General features: G+C 43.4%; 1 protein-coding gene across 1 annotated transcript in view; it reads left to right on the top strand.

The window, feature by feature from the left end:
• ADGB (androglobin) overlaps positions 1–22308 on the top strand; it is a 360063-nt gene that overhangs the window by 177787 nt on the left and 159968 nt on the right. Inside the window, exons 19-21 of the mRNA XM_019527460.1 lie at positions 1341–1455; positions 2956–3123; positions 11582–11720. Coding sequence (XP_019383005.1) covers positions 1341–1455; positions 2956–3123; positions 11582–11720 — 422 coding nt within the window. The remainder of the gene's footprint in view (positions 1–1340; positions 1456–2955; positions 3124–11581; positions 11721–22308) is intronic.

Genomic DNA, 22308 nt, shown 5'->3' with positions numbered 1-22308 from the left:
ATGGGGTTCAGGAGAGGTGTCTCTGACTGGGGAAATGGAGCTTGTGAGCTATTGGAGTGAGGCAGTGCCAGTGGCACAACCCACATTCCTAGCCTGGGTCAGTGAGGCACAGAGTGTGTCCCTCCCCTGTCCTGGCTCCTTCTGAGTCCCGGGACTCTGAACTGGAGTGGCTTCAGGAAGGGCTGAGAGGATTTCTGCCTCCCAGCTGAATCCCCTTCCCTTGCAGCCATGGCGCTCCTGTCCCTGGGAAGGAGTGCAGCAGCCATGCCCTTGCAGCTGCAGTACCTGGAGTGGGGTTATTCCAGTGCAGCAACAAGGGCTGCAGCCTGACCGGGCTGGTTCAGCTTAGGTGGGTCCATTTTCAGGGGGTGGGGAAAGAGCAATGGCCAGCTGAGCCAAGTTCATTATTCAACAGGGACCCACTGCCCCCTAACCCCCCGCCCCAATCTTGACACTAAGATCACCCCCCTCCAGGCGCTGCTCAGGAAATCAGTGCTAACTTGGGAGGGGGTGGGGGATCCTCTGAACCCTTCCCAGAGTCTTTCCAGTGCATGGTCCCAGGGCTCAGATGAAACCAGGACAGTGGAGGGACACAACCTAGTCATGTGTATATATTAACTTATGCTTGCCTGTGTACATGTAAAAAATGTAAAAGTGATGTCATAGCTGTGATGGTCCAGAAATTATCACAGGCAAGGATTTCTTAGGGTGATATCTTTTATTGGATCAACTGTGTAGTTGGGATAGAGTTAGACAAATTTTGGAGTGTAAGACTTTCTTTGTCAGGTCTTGCGTTTGTCTAACTCTATCCCAACTACATAGTTGGTCCTATAAAAGGGAGCACCTTTAAGAAACCTTTGTTTCTTACATGGAAAAAATGTCATTAAGGTAACACATGACCAGAACTACTGAGCCTTATTTTGGGTATTTGAAATCAAATTTATGAGCTTAAAAGGAAATACCTTTGTGTTATTTGTAGTGTCCAAAAATCGCAAAGAAGGCATGGTCATTAAACCAAAGCATTGATTCTCTATCTTTCTGAAATGCTGAAGCAATCTGTAATTTTCTTATATAAGAAACACAATCAGGAAATAAGTATTGGATACTGGCTTCTCTGTTTCTCCACCTGTAACCAACTAGTGGTTCTAGGCATGTTTCCTGGTGGTCTGTCCAAGTGAATATTTTGAGAACCAAGCAGTCAAAATTGTGTTTTGGAAGGAGAGGTGAGGGGAGAAAAGGATTTCACTGTTAGTAATCAGTGGAATGAAAAGGTTGAAGAGCCACTGTTTATTTAAAAAAAAAAGAGTGCCTTGATTAGTGTATTTTGTTCTTTAATGTAGGCGACATGTGTTAATCTTCACTGCAAGTTCTCCTATAGGGCACCATATCCATCTCTGTAGCATGGTTCCATGTGTCTTTGGAGAAGAGGATACTGTTATGCCAAACCTTGAAAAGGTACATATTACTGAAATACTTCAGCAAGTGTACTGCAAGTTGTCAACCATTGTTTATTTTTATTTTATTTTAAAACCTGCATATTATCTCTATTTAGAGTTGATATTTCTTGAATTATATTAATATCTGCAGAATGAATGAATGACAAAGGAAAAGAGTTCAGAGGTCTGCGAAGGGGAAAGAGGGAGGCACACTGAATCAGACATTGTAATATCTCCTTGATATCTCTAAATGGTATTGGATGTATTTCTGTTTCATGACCAATAGTTGAAAATTCATTTAGGTAACAATATAAAAACAAATATTAAAGAATCTGGTTAACGTAAGTAACTTTAATCTGCTATATGATCTTTCCTATGGCTGCATGCTACACATAATGCACATAGGGCTGTTTAAGCTGAGTTCAGAAATAACTGTTAGACTTTCCAGTGTAGCAAACTGTTCTTCAAATCAATAAGGGTTTTCCCCCCCATAGGGTTGTGAGTTTCCTAATAGGTGTCAAAATAAATTTTATATTTAAAATGAACTATTGATCTAAGGGACTTTATAGTACCTCTGATAAGCTTGGGAGCTAATTAACACCTTTTTACAGCTATTGGTTAGCAGGTGTGCAGATGTAGACTCTTGTCACTGCAGGGGTTACACTCAGTCCATATTTTTCAAGGACCAGAGACTTTAACTTTTAATGTCTGGAACACAGTTGTGCAACAGTTTTGAAATGGAGATTTTGTAGACATTTATGCAGCTGCATAATTGAATAATCCTGACACTAGGATATTAAAATAGTTCAAGTAAACTTATAATGGGTGTTTTAGCAAAGTAGAAATTAGCCCATTCTAAAAGTAGAAAAATGTGTTTCCTAGCCCTGGATTGTCTCATTCTGCTTCATCTATGTAGGTGGAACTTCTCTGACCATAACACAAGAAAATAGAAGACCCTTTGCAATTACCATTTGGGGTCATCTTTCTTTTTGCAGGAAACAGGCACTTTCCACACAGCACCATTTCCATCTTAGTCTCTAGATTTGCTTACAGAAATCTAAGTGAAAGCTAATGGGCTTCTTGTAACACACACATTGACAAGGTGTTCAACTATGCACAAATAACATCTACATACTTTGAAGGATAGGAATAGAATAAATAAACTTTGTGCCAAAAAGTGTATTTCAATTCAGGGCATAATTGCTGTATTTATATTCCCATTATATTATAACATCTTCATTTTGACTAAATATTCTACTGTGCCTGATACAAGAGCAAAGTAATCAATAGTTAATGTAAAAATATTCACTATCCGATAAAATGATAGCAATTCCCTTTCAGTAGCTAGAATGAGTTGAGCTTTTGTAGCCTTTGAATGCCAGAAACCAAAGCAGCTTGATATATCAAATTAGCAATGATTTAATACTTCAGTACAAATGAGATACTTGTATGCTTTGTAATATAAATAAAGATTCAAGAATTCTATGCCGTAATAGTCACTTACATCCTCTCTCCCTAGGAGAGCTACCGGTTTATAGAACAGGCTACAGCAATCCTGAAGGCTATTGGAAATGTGATAGATAATTTCAGCAGTGAGCCAAGACTTTCCAAAACCCTGAAGGAGTTGGAACTAAGTCACTGTCCTCCTGGTCTCAATGGTACTGGGATAGTGAAAGAACACTTCAAGGTGAACAAACAGTATAAAGAACCTGCTGTTTTTAAAAGACCGCAAACTGTAAAGAATATGTGTCTTTAACATTTGCTTTGTTTTCTTCAGATAAGTTCTCTTTATGATCCAGATTTTCAAAGGGACCCCAATTCTGCTTGTGATTTTTGCATGAACTGTTTAGTGCTCATTTTCACTTGCATATGCAAATGATAGAATTTGTAAACGTGAACAGCAACTGTCTTTCTTTTCTATTAAATTATAATGTATGCAGAACTCCACATGCTAAATCAGAAGCTGTGGTTTGGCAATTTTGCCATGCATGTTTTTAGACATCAAAATAGAGCGGCTTTTAACTGTGACCTAATTCAGGGTAGGAAAGTGAAGAGATTAACTGGAGTTCTGAAAGCAACACATGGCATAATTGCCTACTGCAACTAATATTCACAATTCAGGGAGAAAATGTATTTTTGTTAAAGACAATAAATTATTTTCATATTGATAGCACTTCCACATTTTATATTAAAATAGTCCAAACATATTATTGTTTGTACTTCCATTTTAGTATGCAGGAACTAAAGTGAATCAGGTACTCCTACAGAATTAGTAAGGTCCCTTCCAGCCCCCAACAACTATGAAACTATGAAACTTTAAATAAAAATAATTAACATAGACCTACATGTTCATAGATTTTTAGAGTTGAAAGGGACCTGGTAGATCATTAGGCCCAACCCTCTGCTCCAGGCAGGAAAGAGCGCTGGGGCTAAGTAACCCCAGCCAGATGCCTGTCTAATCTCCTCTTGAACACATCCAACGTAGGGGACAGCACTACCTCCCTTGGAAGCCCATTCCATATTTTGGCAACCCTTACCATAAAGAATTTCTTCCTTATGTGCAATCTAAATCTGTTCTCCTTCCGTTTGTGGCCATTATTTGTGGTAACCCTGAGGGGCGCCCTGGTAAACAGAGTGCTCCTATTCCCTACTGACCCCCCCAGTGAGTTTGTAGGCAGCCACAAGATCGCCTCTCAGCCTTCTCTTGTGGACGCTGAAGAGATTCAGGTCCCTCAATCTGTCTTCATAGGGTCTTACCTGTAGGCCGTCAACCATAGGAGTAGCTCCCCTCTGAACCCTCTCAAGGTTATCCACATCCCTCTTGAAGTGCAGCGCCCAAAACTGGACGCAGAACTCCATCTGCGGCCTGACCAATGCCTCATAGAGGGCAATTATCACTTCCTTAGACCTGTTTGTGATGCACCTGCTGATGCAAGAAAGAGTGCGGTTAGCATTGCTTATTACCTTGTCATACTAGCGACTCATGTTCTTTTTTACATCAACCAGGACTCCAAGATCTCTTTCTGCTGTTGTGGTGCTCAGAATGGTACCTCCCAGTGTATACGTGTGTTGGTGATTCTTTCTCCCCAGCTGCAGCACCTTGCATTTATCCTTGTTAAATTGCATCCTATTCTGATCTGCCCACTTCCCCAGTCTGTCCAAATCTGCCTGAATTCACTCCCTGCCCTCCAGTGTGTTTACTATACCCCATAGTTTAGTGTTATCTGTGAATTTGGACAAGGTGCTTTCAACACCTTAATCCATGTTGTAATAGCTATGACTAAAGATAATAAAAAGATAACAACAAAAAACAGAGATGCTTACTAGGGGTGTGTGAAATGGGCCATATTCAATTCAGATTCAGATTCAGCCCAAATCAGGGACAGTGTTTGGTTTGTTGATTCGGATCACTGGCTTGATTCAATTTGGCTGAATCTGAATCTGAAGATTCAATGCTGTTTCAGAGAAGTACTTCTGGTCCACTTCTGGATCCACTGTCAAGCACATGGGGGCTGAGCTCAGCGACTGGATGCAAGGGAAATCTGGGTCCCCTGCCCAGACCCAGGAGGCACCAGTCACCAAACCGGGAGGAGGGTCTCCTGCACACTCTGTGGGAATCCCAGAAGTGGACCAGAAGTGCTTCTGGTCCACTTCCAGGTCCACCACCCAGCTTGCTGTGGACCCCCCTGCGCTACTGTGGGATGTTCCATCCACCTCACCATCTCACCATTCACGAGATGCCTAGTACATTGAGGTATGTAGAAAAAATATTTAAAGCTGCGTCTATGTCCAAATCATTGAATCGCTCTGAATCAATTTGGAGGGTTATGATTGGATTCAGAAAGATTAAAGGGTCTTTTGATTCAGATTCAGAGATTTGGTCACCGAAATCAGGCTGAATCGAATTAGCAACTGAAACTTCACACAGGCCTAATGCTTACTGTAACAGGACAGTCTGGTAGACAGCCCTGGAGTAGGAGCCAAGCTATGGGTGACTTAAGTGCTAGATGGCACTTAATAAAAGCTGAGATTTATTTACTTATGCTTGCCTGTGCATATGTTAAGGAACAGTAGTGTAAGAGTGATGTTGTAGCTGTGATACTCCAGAAATTATGTGAGAGGCAAGGATTTCTTAGTAGGGCTGTGTGAAGCTTCAGGTGCTGTTTCGATTTGGAGGAGATATGGCCTGATTCGGTGGCTGAATCTCTCAATTCAAATCGAACCAGGAGACCAATAAAAAGGTCGGAATCAATTTGAGCCTCTCTGAATTGATTTGGAAAAGATTCAGAGAGTTTTGGAGATTCGAGCAGTCCCCACTCGTTGCCGCAGGGAGCTGGACCCAAACTCTGTGCTGGTAAGTAGGGGCGGGAGGGGGGCCTGAAGGAGGGGACCATTGGGGGACTCTTGCCAGGCCCCAGACCCCCTGAGCACCCCCCAAACCCCACCTGCGCTACCAGCTCCAGCATCCCGGCTCTTTAAAAAAAAAAGCCCCACACTCACCAGCTGCTGCAGTGGCAGCAGGGATTACCCCCAGCCTGGCAGCAGCCGGTGAGTTTGGAGCATTTTTTTTTCTTAAGGAGTCAGGACCTCTGACAGGGCAGGGCAGCCATTGATGGGCTTGGGAGAGAGGGCAGGGGATGGGGCCTGTTTTATTTGGAGATTCAGCCAAATCGGCAGCAGCAGATTCAGCCGAATTAATTCGGGACAGTGATTTGAATCACCAAATTAAATTAGTCTCCTGCATCGGCCAAATCTGAATACTAGCCACTTCACACAGGCCTATTTCTTAGGGCAATATCTTAGGGGGAAGAGAGCAAGGACCTTGAGTTGGGGAAGAAGCAGTGTGAGGCCAGGAGATGGGTTGAAAGCCAAAGAAGCTTGCTAGGCCAAAGCTAAAAGGCCCTCTCCTGCCACCTAGAAAAAGATGAAAGGTTTTTCTTTGCTCATTTGTTTGTTTGGGGCAAGGGTTGTTGGCTGTGTTTTGGACTATTGCTTGGAATGACAGACAAGATCCAAAGGCAACAAAGTCCATGTGCCCAGGAGCAAGCACACCAACCCCCTTATGTTTACACAGTGATATAATAAGTATTTGGCTGCCTCTGCTAACAGTTACTTTCCTGAAAGTATTAGTGGTATTAGAGTAATGCTACTCTGACTTCTTTTTCTGCCATCAGTATTTTGTGTGTTTGTTACAACTTGAGCTATTTGTATCTAGGAACTGAGAAGCTGGTATAAATGACAGTATATTTAGTAGGTTAGATATTCGTTTAAAAGTATGTATTAATTGTAATATTATAAAAGCCTTAGTCTGTCTGTCTGTCTGTCTTCACATCCATAACGCTTTATTCACACTCTGATTGGCTGACTGAAACAGTCAGAGCACTCTAAAAGTGTTGGGACAGGAGCACCGCCATAAAAGCAGGAACATAGGGGACGGAGAAGATGGCAGCGATGGAGGAGAGTGGGGAGAGTGGCCCCAACCCTAAACCAGCCTGTTCCCTCCCCCTCTGCATGCAGGCAGTGGTAACAGAGGAGTGTGGCAGGGGACACAGGGAACAGAGCAGGGGACCAGGCCAGGCCCTGCGTGTCCCCCCCCCTACACACACACACACTCTTTTGAGGCCAAACAATGCCTTACCACCACAAATTTCCTCCATTACTTCAAGAGGATATGAGCAACCCACAGCATATGTTTTATGAGAACTTTCAGATGGACATTAGGTCATTTAATAGTTCTTTAAGCTTTGCATCTTTGGGAGCAAAAATTGTACCTGTTCCTGGACAGGGCCCATATGGCTTTCTTGTCCACGGAGAATTCTATCACCCTACACCTCAATTACAGCCTAGAGAAGGAGATGCAAGATCCTATGGCCAGCTTTATATTTTGGATCCCAACAAAACAGTTGAAGAATGGTTCAGTGTAACAGGAGTATCTCATGGGAGCCTTTCTATTGGTGACTCTGCCTTCCTGTCTTGGGCTAACCGCCTGCTTACTTTCCTGCCACGCCTTGATCTTAATTGATTGAGTGATGTAATTAGCGGGAGGCTGCCCACTTTATATGCCTGGTGTCAGGGGCACTATCTGCGGCTCCTTTTCCTCCCCTACACAGAAGCCCAAGCCTCGCAGATGGTACCTGACAGGGTTTTCCCTATGCCTTGGCCCTTCTTCTTTACTTCTGGGGCTCCTCACTGCCCCCTCTTGGCTCCGGGGCTCCTCACTGCCCCCTCTCGGCTCCGGGGCTCCTCACTGCCCCCTCTCTCTCTGGGACTGGGGTCAGATGCGCCCCAAATACTGCGCCCCCTATGGCGCCAGGGTCCCCACACTACTGTGGAGCTCCTATGAGGCCTCCTCCAACCCCTATTAGCCTCACCCAGTCCTCCGGACTTATAAAACTACAAACAGAAAACTCAAGCCCCTGGGCTACAACATAAACTCTAAACCATCTGGTCAAAACGATGTTCTATCCCTACTGGGAATACTCCAAGTCATAGCGGCAAGCAGGGGATGCTCCTGCAGTGTATCTCCTCACTGATTGAGCTCCCCCCTCCTTGGCCGCCAGAGGGGAACTGCCCTCCTGGCCTCATGCTTGGGCTTAAGAAGGGGCCAAGCCCTGCCCCTTCCTGTCAGCTGATCCCCTTGGTTCCCCTAGCAACCAGCACCTGTGCTGCCCTGGTGACTGGCAGTTGTGCCTCCCCCTTCTCACCACTAAGGGTCTCTCCTGAGCCATTTCTGCTAGTAGGCGCAGGGCACCCGAGTGCTCTGCGACATTCAGTCATCCCCAAAATTACCAATGTGATTCTGCTTTAATGCAAGACCTGGACACTTTGCTGAGAAACATCAATCCATTTTCAACCTCTTACAAAATGTTAGGTGAAGTTGTAAGAGAAAAAGAGCAAAGAGCAGCTGAGGAAAATTGTTCAATTGCAAATACTATTAGCATGGTGTTCTATCATGACTGAGAATCTGACAGAAGATATAATTTGGCAAACAATGATGAACGTACCATGATTTTCCGAAATGACGGAGAACTGCCTTTCCCTCAGGTTATAAGAATTTACTTAAGATCTCAAGGCTTTGAAAATCTAAGTATTTTGAATGCTAACTTAGATCCCATGACATATGTTGTGTTTTATAGCATCCAGCTTCAAAACTTCCTGGATATGAGACTTCAACATCAAAAAGTTTCCAAGTTACAATTCAAAGTTGCTCAAACAATAGTTCGTCAAAATGAATTTAATCCAATTTTACGTGGAGGAAAATTGACTCATCAGTGGATTGTAGATTCACATTTACAAGTTGAGGCAAACAATTTAAATTACATTAGGCAAAAACAAGGAAAACTTAGAGTAGCACAATGCAGTGGTCTTATGGACTTCTTAACAGAAACTGCTGAAACCTCTGGTATTCAATTAGGAAAAACTGTAATTTTACCATCATCATTCCAAGAGGGACCAAGAAATATGCGAGAAAGATATCCCAATGCCATGGCAATAGTGAGCAAATATGGACACCTAGATCTGTTTATTATATTCATTGCAAATCCAAAATGGCCTGTTATTCAAGAAAATTCGTTTCCTGGAAAAAATCCTTCAAACAGACCAGACTTAGTAGCAAGAGTATTTAAAATTAAGCTGCCATCTTTACTGGATGATGTTATAAAACAAACTATTTGGTCCAGTTATCGCTCAGGTATACACAATTGAGTTTAAAAAATGAGGACTCCCACATGTGCACATGCTATTTATATTGGAGAACAAGCTTGACACACAAGCAGCCATTGATTGTACAGTTAGTGCTGACATTCCTGATCCAGAATTGTTGATGGTCCATGGACTAAATTGTAGTTCTTTTGGTTTCCCTGATCCAGGCATCATTGTTGAACAGAGAAATGACATCCTTTATAACATTGACGAAGAATTTGCAGAGGCAAATTAGAAACCTCAATGTGCAGCAGAAATATGCCTTCAATCAAATTGTTACTGCTATAAATGGAGAGAGTGCAAATCACTGCTTTTATTTGGATGGACCTGGAGGATCTGGGAAAACTTACTTAAAGAACACTTTAATGTGTTGCATTAGAGGAATTGGACAAATTGTTCTCCCTTTTGCAACAACAGGAATAGCTGTTCTTCTTTTAAAAGGAGGAAGAACAATACACACTGGCTTCAAATCACCCATCCCAAGACTTGAAACATCTACTTCACGTGTGAACTTATAGTCACCTGAAGCTGCCACAATGAAAAAGCTACACTAATTATAATTGACGAGGCCATTATGATACACACTCTTGCACTTAGATGCATTGATTTATTGTTCAAAGAGATTATGCAAAATGAAATGCCATTTGGAGGAAAATACTTTTGTTAGGCAGAGACTTCAGACAAACATTACCAGTTATAGTACGATCTACAAGAACAGAGATGATAAAGGCATGCATAAAAAGTAATCACCTGTGGTCAAATTTCACCAAAATCAAATTTTCACAAAACATGCACACTGAAGGACATGAATTCCATGACTGGACTCTCAGAGTTGATGAAGGAACTATGTCAAATGATTATAGGTTACCATCAGATCTAATTGAAATACCAGAAAGTGTTATTGAAATGGGGTCCATTATCACAGCAGTTTATAGGAACCACACTGAAGTAGAAGACTTGGAATCCCTTGCAAAGCAGATTTTTGTAACTCCTAAAAATAAACACCATGGAACTGAACACTAAATTTATTATTATAACTTTGCTGCCTGTTGAAATGAAAAGGTACTGCAGCGCAGAGCCTATGATCACGGATGACTGAAAATCAAACTACCTATCCCATTGAATTTTTAAATGCACAGACACCATCAGGACTCCCACCACATGAGTTGCACTTGAAAATTGGCACTATTGTTATGTTAGTCAGAAACATGAATCCAAAAATGAGACTGCAGTGGAACTTGACTGATAAGAGGATGACACCACAATTTCAAAGATGGTGAAATAATTACAAGTACTAATGTAGGAGAACGCATCATCATTCCTTGCATTGATTTGGCTTCATTGGACACACAACTACCTTTCATTCTGAAAAGGAGACAATTTCCCGTAATAACACTGTTTGCAATAACAATTAAGAAATCACAAGGACAAACGTTAACTCTGTTGGCCTCTACTTACCAGAACCAGTGTTTTCCCATGGACAATTGCATGTAGCCCTAACGAGAACCAAGAAAGAACAACTTAAGAATCTACATTTCACCGATGGCAAATAAGGAAATCTAAACAGCGATGAGAAAATATTCACCAAAAAGGAGGGAGATATTTGATTAAGGAGGTATTTGATTATACTTTATTCCTGCCACACCATCTGGATGCTTAACCAAGCTATAAGTGACCCAAAGGAACATCAGGGACCCAACCCCAATGGCATATCAAATCACAGAAAAAGGAAACAATTCATATCTTTATGTGTTCAGCCTACTTAATTTAATTTTTCAATATATTGCCTTAATTTACAATACATATAAAAAGTAAAATCTACTTGTTTGTTCCTCTTGTTTGTAAGTCATCCATCATTCTGCTCCTTGGAGGCAAAGGGGATTCTGATGATTACACTTTAAACAAACCACCACACCATTTTCAGGTAGTAATAACTGCAGGCCAGCAGTCAGCAATGTTTTTAAGCTATAAGCTGAAACAACACAACTTCACCAGCGAGGCTGGCTGATGTTCTGATCTAGCTGCCACTGCTTTGCCTGGTCACAGGCTCAGCTCCCTTCTGCCTGACACTTGCATAGGGGCAGGCAAAGCCCTCACCACCAGAGAGCTGCTGAAGACCCAGTTCTGTGGGCTGTAGATTGCTGATATTTGCTTTAGGTCATTAGATTCCCATTTGTATTGAACATATGGATAATAGGGTTATTTCCCATTTTTTCTCTGAAATTATTTAGGTCTTTCAAGATAAATGCTTGTGATACGTATTTATGTACTAACTGGAGGCTGTTTGGATGCTAAAAAACATGTCACATTCTTTTAAATGGAAAATAAAATAATTGTTTTTGAACATTTTTGAATAAAGTATTAATGATCAAAGAAATTATCAGTTAGTTTGCTTGGAAATGTAACAAATTCTTGTCTAAATCTTTTTCCTCTTTTAATTTTAGGTTTTCAATAATGCTTTTTGGCATTTGATCAAACAAGTACTAGGTAACAAGGTTCCTCCCAATTTTGAATTCGCTTTCAGATCTTTTACTTTGGACTTTAAAGCCAAAAATTCTTCAATGGAAGACATTTTATTTACAGGTAAAGAACTAATATCATTAAGTAATTTATATAGCTTTAATTTTCTGTTTCTAGTCTAGACCAAACAGATCAGCATCATAATATTTAGAGTGTCTAATACTTTTCATTATAAAACATTTGTGAAACCTTTTCAGTGTGAAGGCCTAAGTCCTTCATTGTTCACAGCAGGCCTTTGAAATTGCAGTGAAAAATCATCAGACCAGAAGTTCCTTTTCTTTGCACCAGGAATTTCTGTTTCAGTGAGTTATAAGCTGTTAAGATTGTCATTCTCTTTCTCTTTCTTATTTTGGAAGAGCATGTGGGTAGCATGCAAAAGTATTAACTAAACATTACCATTTCTAATAGTTGTGTCCATGCTGCTGGTAAATTAGACAGATACAAAACACAAGGAATACCTTGCAGTTTTCAAATCAGCTATGGTATTACCTTTCCTCTCACTGGAGGAATGGCCAGAAACATCCCATACTTCCTTCCTAAGCTAGTAACGAACAGGATATTACCCTACTCCCATCATGAGAGAAGAAAGCAAGTCAGACTGGGCTCTTGGGGTACCTACAGATGTGCTCATTTGTGTTTTAATTAAAATACTCCAGCGTCACTTCATCATCACATGTATTAAGCTCCCACATGTTTCAAAATGGCTGTGGGAGTGCCTTATCTAAACCTCATCTATTGAGTTTTAGATAAAGTGTCCCATGGCCATTTTGAAATGCACAGGGTCTTAATACACATGACAGTGAGCCATTTTAATTAAAGGGGCTGTCCAGGAACTGCTCTAATTAACCTCCTCACCCCCGAGCATGTGTATAGGCATCCTTAGCCTTTCCCCTGGCCCCTGTTATGTTATAGTGTTTGATCATGTGATGAAATAACTTTTTTTCTCATAGGTGTGCTGCCTTATTCATTACCCAGGCTAAGTGGTTAAAGTTAAGTTTACCTTGGCATCCAAGGATATGACACTTCCCTATTTTTAGTACTTTGTTTTGCAAAATAAGTAACTTTTATTCCATGACATTTTATGCATGTAGCTTATAATGTATATTGTTACACATTAAATCAGAAAATTATAAACTGGAAAGTTGAGAAACTGGCAGGAAGATTGGTTTAGGCCATTAACTCAGGGTGATTTAGCATTTCATTGTGATATTAACAATTTACGGTGACATTCCTTACCCTTGGTAAAGCAGAAGGCCCTGATTTACTTCTGTTAATACAAATATTTTTTAAAGTTTTACTACTTACAAAACATTTTTTTTTACAATTTACAAATATAACTGTGTTAACAAAACAAAATAGCATTCTGGGTCTCAGAAAGGAGAGAATCTGCCACCATGGATACAGGCTGTACATAATCCTTAGTGGAGGGTTTTTTTCCGTATCCGCTGTTGATTTGCTGGGCCTTGTTACACGTTCACTTGCAATAGTTGCAGAACATTGGAATATAGTGACCTATTAAGGTGAGTAGGTGTTAGGGCCATGTTGCATGGAACACTTAGTATGTAGAATGTTATGTGTTATTAAAGTTAGGACATGTTCTGAGCAGGTGCATGATAACGTTTACTATGAATCCTAATATACACAGTTTGTGCCCTGCCCCTAGAAAGCTGGAAAGCTTGTATCCTGGCATGCCATGATAAAATGACTTTTCCCAATTTTCTGACAGTAGCCGAAAACAGCCAAGTGCAGTGGAAAGTATTGACTGACTAACAGGCCCACTCTACATGTTACAGCTATTGAACAATTAACTGGTTAATTGTGCAATTACCTGGAAACCAGCTACACATGCAAAGTAGCTATCATACAATAAACAGCTCCTACCAGCTATACAGGTAGACCTTGAAAATGTGTATTGACTTTGTAACTGGGTGCTATTAAGCTTTAATTTGCACATGTAGTGGGGTCTTCCCTGTGGCTGGGAGCCCCATCAACTGCAGGGGTGCATCGTGTCCGGCATAAAACCCCTGGGCACTAGGGTTCACAGCAGCCATGATCCACAGTATCCAGGGATTTTATGCACCCTGGAGCCCTAAGGATCATGGCAACTGTGATTTCCGGGATCCAGGGAGGGTTTCCTGCTTGCCCAAGCCCTAGGGAATCATGGCAGCTGGAAACCCCCTGGGCTCTGGGGATCATGGCTGCTGTGATCCGTAGGTCTCGGGCCAGCAGGAAACTCCTGGGATCAAGGATCACCATAGAGGCAGCCCCCTGACCTGGGGGTATGGGTAAACTCCTGGGCCTGGAGGATTTCTGCTATGGTGATCTTCTGGCCCTGGGGGTTTCCTGCACCCCTGAGGCAGGGGGATCACCACAGCAGTGATTCTCCAGCCCCAGGAGCTTCACACTCTCCCAGAGTGGGGAGATTGCCTCAGCAGGGAACCTCCAGCCCCATGGGCGTGTGGGGCATCCCAGCAGCTGGGAGCCTCTCAACTAGGGTGACTGGGGCTCCCAGCCATGAGAGCTTGCTTCTTGCCAGTGCAAGGAGAGCCTGGGGTTGGGCTCCCTCTCCACTAGCAATAAGGCACAATGGGATGTAATGTATGATTCCACAATCGAGCCTTCTGCTATGCACTATGTGGCATGCCAGGAGGAAAGATTGTGTGCATCATGTATTAGATCCCATTGCACCTTTACCTACATGTGTAGAGGGGGCCACAGTCTCACTGAGGACTCAAATTCTAATCTCTCCTTGGCCTGGCATGGGATCTCCAATCCCTCTTTGACTGGCTATCCCATCTAGGAATGGATATTCAGGAGCTTCTTGAAGATGCCAAATGATGGCCAGAAATGAATCCCTGCCCTGACTGCCAGTGAGCTCAGACAGATGGGAATTCATACTTGGAATTTGTGATGATTAGCAGTGACAGTAAAACTTTAGGATGTCCTGTGGTACATTCATGGACCTTTATGCTAACTTGGCCCCTATGCTCTGCTGTCAGTACATTGGGCTTTGGCACTCCATGTCCCTAGAGAGAGAGATGCATGGCCCTTATGATTTTGAACTGGGTGAACACTGACAGCCTCTGTTCTGTCACCCACTAGTTTGGCAGGAGGAGGACAATGGCAACAAAGTCCATGCATGAGATGTGCAACACCATACTTAAGGAGCTGGGGGCTTGGCTTCTGGTTTGGGGCCCCCTAGGAGGTTGTCACTTGGGGCAAACATATGAGCTTCCCGGACTATGCAGAGGCTTTGATGTGGAATACATACCCAATATGTGCCACCAGAACTGTGCCTCAAATTACATAAATCATAAAAGATAATAACCGAGTTGGTCTAATAAATTAAAATATTGATATATTCATACACGTTAATATATGAATATAATGCTAAATTAAAAGGCTAATAAAATTAGTTGGTCTAATAAAAGATATCATATTTGCTCAAAAAACCTTGCCTGCCTGTGTCCTTAGACCAACATGGCTACAACCAAAAACCCAGCATAAATCATGACGGTTTATTTTCAGTTATTCTCCAGGGATTTGTAGAACACTGGGAGAACTTCATTTCACTAACAACAGTGTTGGGTGGTGTGACGGGGGGCATCCCCGGCCTGTCCAATGTTGGCCTGACCCTCTGTTTCTGGGCTAACCACCCACCTTTCTCCCCTGCCATGCCTTTATGGGATAATAATTATGATGTTACTCAGGTGGGAGGTTACCCATTTACTACCCCGACACCAGGGGTCGCTATCCACTGCTCTAAGCCTCCCCTGCATGGTGGCCCATGCCTTGGAGATGGTATGTAAAGACTACCACTTTTTATTCTGACTTAGCCTTGAGTGGCCTTGGCCTCACTGCAGCCCTGTCTCTGTGCCCTCTCTGGCACTGGGGCTCTATACCATAGTGTGCCCCCACATGAGGCCTCCTCTTTCCCAATAGCCTCAGTCCAGTCCACCTGTTGCAACAACAACATAAATATTAGCCCCTGGGCTATAACATAATATGAGTCATGCCAGCCACACTCTACCTCTTTAAAACCCCAAACTGCTCCTTGAATATTGAATGCCTCCTAGCCCTGGGTACGTTGTAAACTCCTGGAACCTCATTGGCCATGTAAATAGTCTATCCAGCAGCCAAACCATTCCTGGGTAGTTCTTCCCTGTAGGAGCTCCTTCCCCTGGCAGCTTGCCAGAGAACTAATTCCTGCCAGCCTTGGCCCTGGGGTTTATATGTGCCCAGAGCCCTATCTTCTTCCAGTCAGCTGACTGGCTTGTGTGGTTTAGCTTTTAACCACTATGGCTGCCCTCCTAATACTTGCTGTTCCTAAAGACTCTGGTCTTAAAGGGGTCACCTTACCTCCTAGAAACAAGGCTAGGGTTCCATGTTACAGGTGGTCAAGCTGTATACAGGATGCCCACATATTCAGGAACTCTGGTACCCTAGGCATGATGGAGTAGGGGGAGTTTGTCTTCAGCAATTCTACCAAAGACTTAGGTAGGCTGACCATTCCCCTCTTGACCACTGGGGATCTGGCCTACCTCCTGCTTCATAGAGCCATACACCAGCTGGCTGGATGCCAGGAAGGAGTTTTTCAATTACTGGCTGAGCAGCTCGTGGATAGTGATGCAGTACACCATTGTGTGCCTAAAGGTATACTAGAGGTCCCTAGGGTCTGCCTTAAACTCAGACTGAGGAACATTCCCAGCTTCCTGGCCATCACCTGCATCCTCAACAATATATGTGAGGTGGGGAGAGGGGAGGGGAGGGGAGGGGAAATTCTGGAAACTGGGCTTGCTCCATGCTGGGGAAAGCCCCTGGCACTTTAGATGGTGCCTGGGCCAAAGCAGTAGGGGTGTGTGAAGCGGGCCTTATTTGATTTGGGTTTGGATTTGGCCCAAATCAGGGACAGTGATTTAATTTGTTGTATTGGATCACTGTACCTGATTCAATTTGGCTGAATCCAATCTGAAGATTCGATGCTGATTCAGAGAATCAGTGATTCAGACATAGACAAGTCCCCTATTTACAGGTTTCCCTGATGGCTGGGAGGATCCTTGGTAGTTGTGCGGTGTGGATGTATGCTTCCCCCTCCTACCCTGTAGTTGGAGCTGGATGGCTCCAAGGAGTTTTATAACCACATCTCATTGGGTAGGTCTGACTCCACACTGCTGGGGAGCTGAGTGGGGACAAATACATCCAGAGTCTACCCTCCCATCTCATCAAAGGAATACAGGACAGCTGGCTGTACTTTAAGGAGGTGCTTTTAAGGGTGCAGGATCAAGCTATCCTGATGTGATGGAAGAATGGCAAGTACAAAAGAAGATTAGCCTGATTAGACAACAATTCTTTGATGAGTTGAAACTCAAAAAGAATCCTACAAAAAGTAGTATTATGGATAAGTATAAGAGCATCTAATGGGCATTTTGGGGAGAAAATGAGGAAGGCAAAGGCACAATTTTAGATGCAGCTGGCAAGGGGACATAAAAGGCAATAAAAAGGATTCAAGTATGTCCAAATTAAGAGGAAGACCAGTGATTTGATAGGTCCCTTATGAATTGTGGAAGGCAATCTAATTTCAGAAAATGCACAGAAGGCTGAAGCATTTAATGCCTTTTTTACTTCAGCTTTCACAAATAGGGCTAGCTACCAGATGACGAGTGCAATTAGCAGCAAAAATAAGGCAGGAAACAAGCAGCCTAGAATCATAGACAAAGAGGTTAGGGATCACTTAGAAAAGCTAGATGCTTTCAAGTCACCAGGGCCAGATGGGATACACACTAGGATACTGAAGGAGTTGGATGAGGTAATTTCAGAGCCATTGGCTGTCCTCTTTGAGAACTCGTGGAGGTTAAGTGAGGTGTTGGATGACTGAAAAAGGGCAAATATGGAAGAAGAAAAAAGGAAGCCAGGAAATTAGACCAGCTAGCTTGACCTCAATACCTATAGCCATGCCATGCATCATAGATGTTGCCAGTTATCACTGCAGCAGAGCAGCTTGCTCCAGTGCCAGGTTTGTCTCACTTAAACCTCCAAGTCTTTGTTGGGGGTTTCAGCCTGCTTGGCTTTGACCCCATTTCTCTGGCTGGGCCTCCCTTTAGCCTAGGTCCACTGTGCCAGACTTCAGCTCTTGGGCACCAGCCCTCTTGCACTGGGCTCCTGGACCCTGTCACCCTTCTCAGGTTCTGGTCCTAGCCCTCACAGGCTCAGGCTGTCTCTACTGACTTTCCTATTTTGGGCTTTCACCCTCTTGGTTTCTGCCTACCTGTGTCCTGAGCCCAGGCCCCTGGCAGGGCTCAAAACTCCACGTGCCCCTGGGCATCCCTGTGATCTCCTCTTCTCTTTTATCCACAACTAGCCTGCTGGTCTAAATTAGAACATAAAATATCACTTTAACCAAAAACTTCCCCTCTCTGGGTAGACAAACAGAAAAAAAGGCAAGGTATCACTGTTACCGAAACCTTCTCCACTCTGCATAAACAAACATTAGAGCAGCCCTCATCCCCTGGGCTCTCACTGCGCTGTCTTTGGAGCACTTTGGTGCCTGCAAGGGATTCTTATGCAGCCACTGTCCCTGGACAGCTTGACTCCCTGAAAGGCATTCAGCTTATCTTCCCCAGGGCGCTGTCCTGAGTCAGGTAACTCACTAGCCTGCACAGTTCACCTTTACGTCTAATGGACAGCTTTGTCTTCCCCATTGCAGCTTAGGCCTGCTGCATGCAACCCCTATCACAGCTACCAATCTGCCCACACAGCCTGCTGTGTTTTCCCCTCTTTATAATAACACAAGCCTGTTACACGCCCGTAGAGTCCTGGGTCACTTAGCACTTGTTTTACTGCTTGTGTTTTAAGTGCATGTAACATATACTAAGTATTCTGTGCAACATGGCCCTTAGGAGAGGACGCTCACTCAAAAGGGAATAACTTTACAGCACTTCGAGAGCACTTAGCACATGCTAAACTGATTAAGCATGCATCTGCATTTTAACTGTATTTGGTCTTAATTTGAAAATGTAACACCATCCTCAGAGATCTCAGGGATAATGTATTGCCTAGCATGATAGAGTAACTTGCAATGCCATCCATGAATGTTATTGAGAGCCTGTGGTAGAGGCACAAGAGGCAGGTGTTAGCATCTTGAGATATGAAACAACACTTAAATTGTATATACTCGACATCCTTCAGGATGAACTGTGCTCCTCATTTCTGTGTTCCAGACAAAACTTAAGCTGTATCATTGATAGAGAAGTTAATACGCTATGACTGAGGTGTTGTAGCAAAGGGGGCAAGAAAGACAGCAGAAGTGTTACAGCATCTTAGCATACAGGGCTAGATGGCACCTCAAGAGATCATCCTGCAAAGAAGCAGGATCAAGTGTACTTATATTGGGATTCTTTGAAGGCATCAAGAAGAATCAAAGATGATAAAAGTTTTTTTCCTTCCTTAAGTACAATTTACCCTCCAGGCATGACCTAATAAAATATATCCAGTTGTAATGGAGACAGAATTCTTTTCTTATTCAGCATGACTATTTTGCATTCTTTAATAACATTTTTTGTAGGAACAAGTTAAATGGGTTCCTTCAATTTTCTTCTCAGAAGTTTAGAGAAATAAGAAAACTACATGTTAGGAACATATAGTATAAGCCAGGAGGTTGAGAGATGCAGGAAATAGGTAGATTTAAAAAAAAATCAGGTCAATGGGATTGTCGAGCGGTTTTGGAGGACAAACAGCACCTGAGCCTTTTATTTTCCATGCACAGTGGTCATCGTCATTCTGGCTATATTCCAAAATATATCAGCCAGCTTGAGTGTAAAGTACCAGCACCTGATTGTGAGAGGCTTCTGTATGACAGAGTGAAAGATGCCAGTCAGCTTGTGAACTCCATTTTCTTCTGGGATCTCCATTTTTTAAGTAGGATCTTCATTTTGCACTATGTGCCAATGGCAAGGCTGTTATGATCTATTCAGATCAACTATGCAGCTCAGGAATGTTGTATGTCAGGATCTCTGAAATGCCATCAACCAGGGACGTTGGTTTTGGTTTTCTCAAATACCATCCATCCCTGTGAACAATTGGCTCTCTGTACAAGACTCCACAGAAACAGAGAGACAAGCATGACAAAGGAACGCATGGGGGGAAAAGGGACAGGCAAAAAAATGGCAAAAAAAAGGCAGGGTTGATTTCTGTGGCATAAGCAATTCACTGCTGCAGAAGACTATGGGAAAGAGAAGAAACAAAAGGATCTCTGCCTAGTCTGAAATGCTGCTGATGGACTCTGAGACATGAAATCAGACCAGGGGAGGGAATAGCTCAGGATTTTTGTTCTTAGAGAGTCGTATATCTTTGCAAAACCAAAAAACATATCTTTTCAGTGCTGGCGGGAAGTCTCTTTGGTTAATCCTGCATTATTTGCCTTCTAACTGCCTTGTCCCTGAAGGGGTTTAAAAAGAATCTTAAGCAATGGGTGTCAATCTTTTTGGCAGGCATGCTACAGATTAGCCCAACACTCTCCCCAAGTGCCACTCCAATCCGTTTCCCTTATGCAGCCTGCTGCTCAGTGTTCTGCTCTCTGCCCTGTGCTCCCTGACCAAGCTGCTGCTCTGCTTTTTGCTCCCTGCCCTGTCTACCACCGTGCTGCCTGTCCCCTCCCCAATCTGCCACATGGCACACAGAGGGTGCCTGTGCCACTTGTGACACCTGTGGCACAGGTTGGCCACCCCTGATCTAGAGTGTTCATAGTTACATGAAACTCTAGATGAACATATGAAAATAACTATGTATCCAAACAGACTGAGGCACTGATTGCAGGTTGGATAACTGGACTTCTGAGTTCCTTGTCCCTAAAGTGGGACTTAGAGAAAGTGTTTGAGCTTACAAGAACACACTAGAGCAGTGGTTCTCAACCTTTGTGGCTAAGGACAGACATTACACATAAACCAGTTTAAATGATCAGAAACTGGTTTAAACCTGTAATAGAACAGATGTTCAGTGCACATAAATCAGTTTGAAAATGGCTAAAACCAGTTTGAAATAAACATGGTTGAATGTAGAATCAGACACACCTAGCACCCCGGAATGCTCTCTGGGCTGGGCAGGCTCTCTGCTCCACAGCAGAGCTGGCCCCTCCTCTCTGCTCCCTAGCTGGAGCTCTGCAGAGACTGCAAGCGTCTGCCTGGCTTCCTCCTGCTCCCCTCCCTCCCCCTCACCACTCTCTACTAAGCAAGAATCCCCGTCCCCTCTACCTTACACAGACGCCTCTCGCCAGTAGTTAGCAGACCACATGCTGGATACAAGCCATGCTGTGGCAGACAGGACAAAGGCAGAATCAACAGGTAGCTGGTAATGTCCCTCTGTTGTTTTCTTAATGGGGTGATAAACACTGAGTTAGGGGTGATAAACACTGTGTTATCAATTCTCTGCTGGGCTGGTCAGGAGGGAGGGAACCCCTCCCTAATCAGAGTGTCCTGCCAGGGCCTGGCCATGCCCCCCTCAGCTCAGCAGTGTGGAAGGAGAGGGAGGACTGCTTTAGCAGCTCCTTGGCTTCTAGCTTGAGCCACTGCAGGCATGTGCCTGCATTTTTCAGTCCAGAGGGCATGTCTGTGCAGTTACAAACTGATTCAGCCTAGGCAGGTTAGACTAACCTGCAAAGATTGAATCAATTTAGGCTCAGGCTTTTGAATGTCTGCCCCTAGCCTTTAGGTTTAAGGCACCCCTTCATAAATTTTCTGAATTTACTGGCACCCCATTTCAAAAACTATTTTACTTACTTTTTGACTTTGAAAAACTAATAGAGCAATTCTTCTGTTAAAAATAACTCAGAAGGACCAGATTTTGATACTGTGGATTCCTATATGAATCTCTGAGTTTGCTGTGAACCACATGTACATCTAACCATGCTAATATTGCACAGCACCCTTTAAGGGCTCTCATGGCACCCCACCTAAGAATCACTGCCCTAGAGGCTCAGATGTAGTCTAGAACAATGACTAGATTCAGCCCAGACACAGTTGGGTTAGAAGTGGGACCCAGTATTAGATGTGGGGCCCAGTATTTACAGAAATATTTTCAACAGACTGGATTAGGTTGTAAATAACCCAGTTTAGACAGAACTTGGTGAAAGGAGAACACTGAAGAACCAAAGCTAATATTGCACTGAAGACAAGGCCTCAATATTTCTTTTTGCTAAAATAATGCACCGTGATATATTTCAGTTTGACATTTCTATTGATGTCGCTACATCTCAAATAAGATCCCCTTGAGATGAGGGCTGATTCACCTCTCAGTTACTGTTTTAGCCTGTCTGCAGGTTCAGCAAGTAGGTTCATAGGGCTAACAGAAATGTGGTGGGATTTGTCCCATGACTGGGCAGTTAGCATTAGGGGCTATAGGCTTTACAGGCGGGATAGAGAAGGAAGGAAAGGTGGGGGTGTGGCACTCTATGTCAAGGAGCACTACACATCCTCTGCCAGCAGAATGGGGTCAAGGAAGAGCAGGCTGAAGTGCTCTGGGTTAAGATTCAAGGGGACCGTGGGGAGAGCGATTTGACGGTGGGGGTCTACTACAGACCCCCCAACCAAGGGGAGGAGCTGGACCGGGAATTTTTGGGCCAGCTTGCAGTGGCACTTAAGGCAAGGGATGTAGTTGTCAT

Source organism: Gavialis gangeticus, unplaced genomic scaffold (assembly GCF_001723915.1).
Source record: "Gavialis gangeticus isolate Ggan-Ray unplaced genomic scaffold, GavGan_comp1, whole genome shotgun sequence".
Taxonomy (NCBI): Eukaryota; Metazoa; Chordata; order Crocodylia; family Gavialidae; genus Gavialis; species Gavialis gangeticus.
Note: the sequence above shows the minus strand (reverse complement) of the source record. Positions and strands in the feature narration are given on the sequence as shown.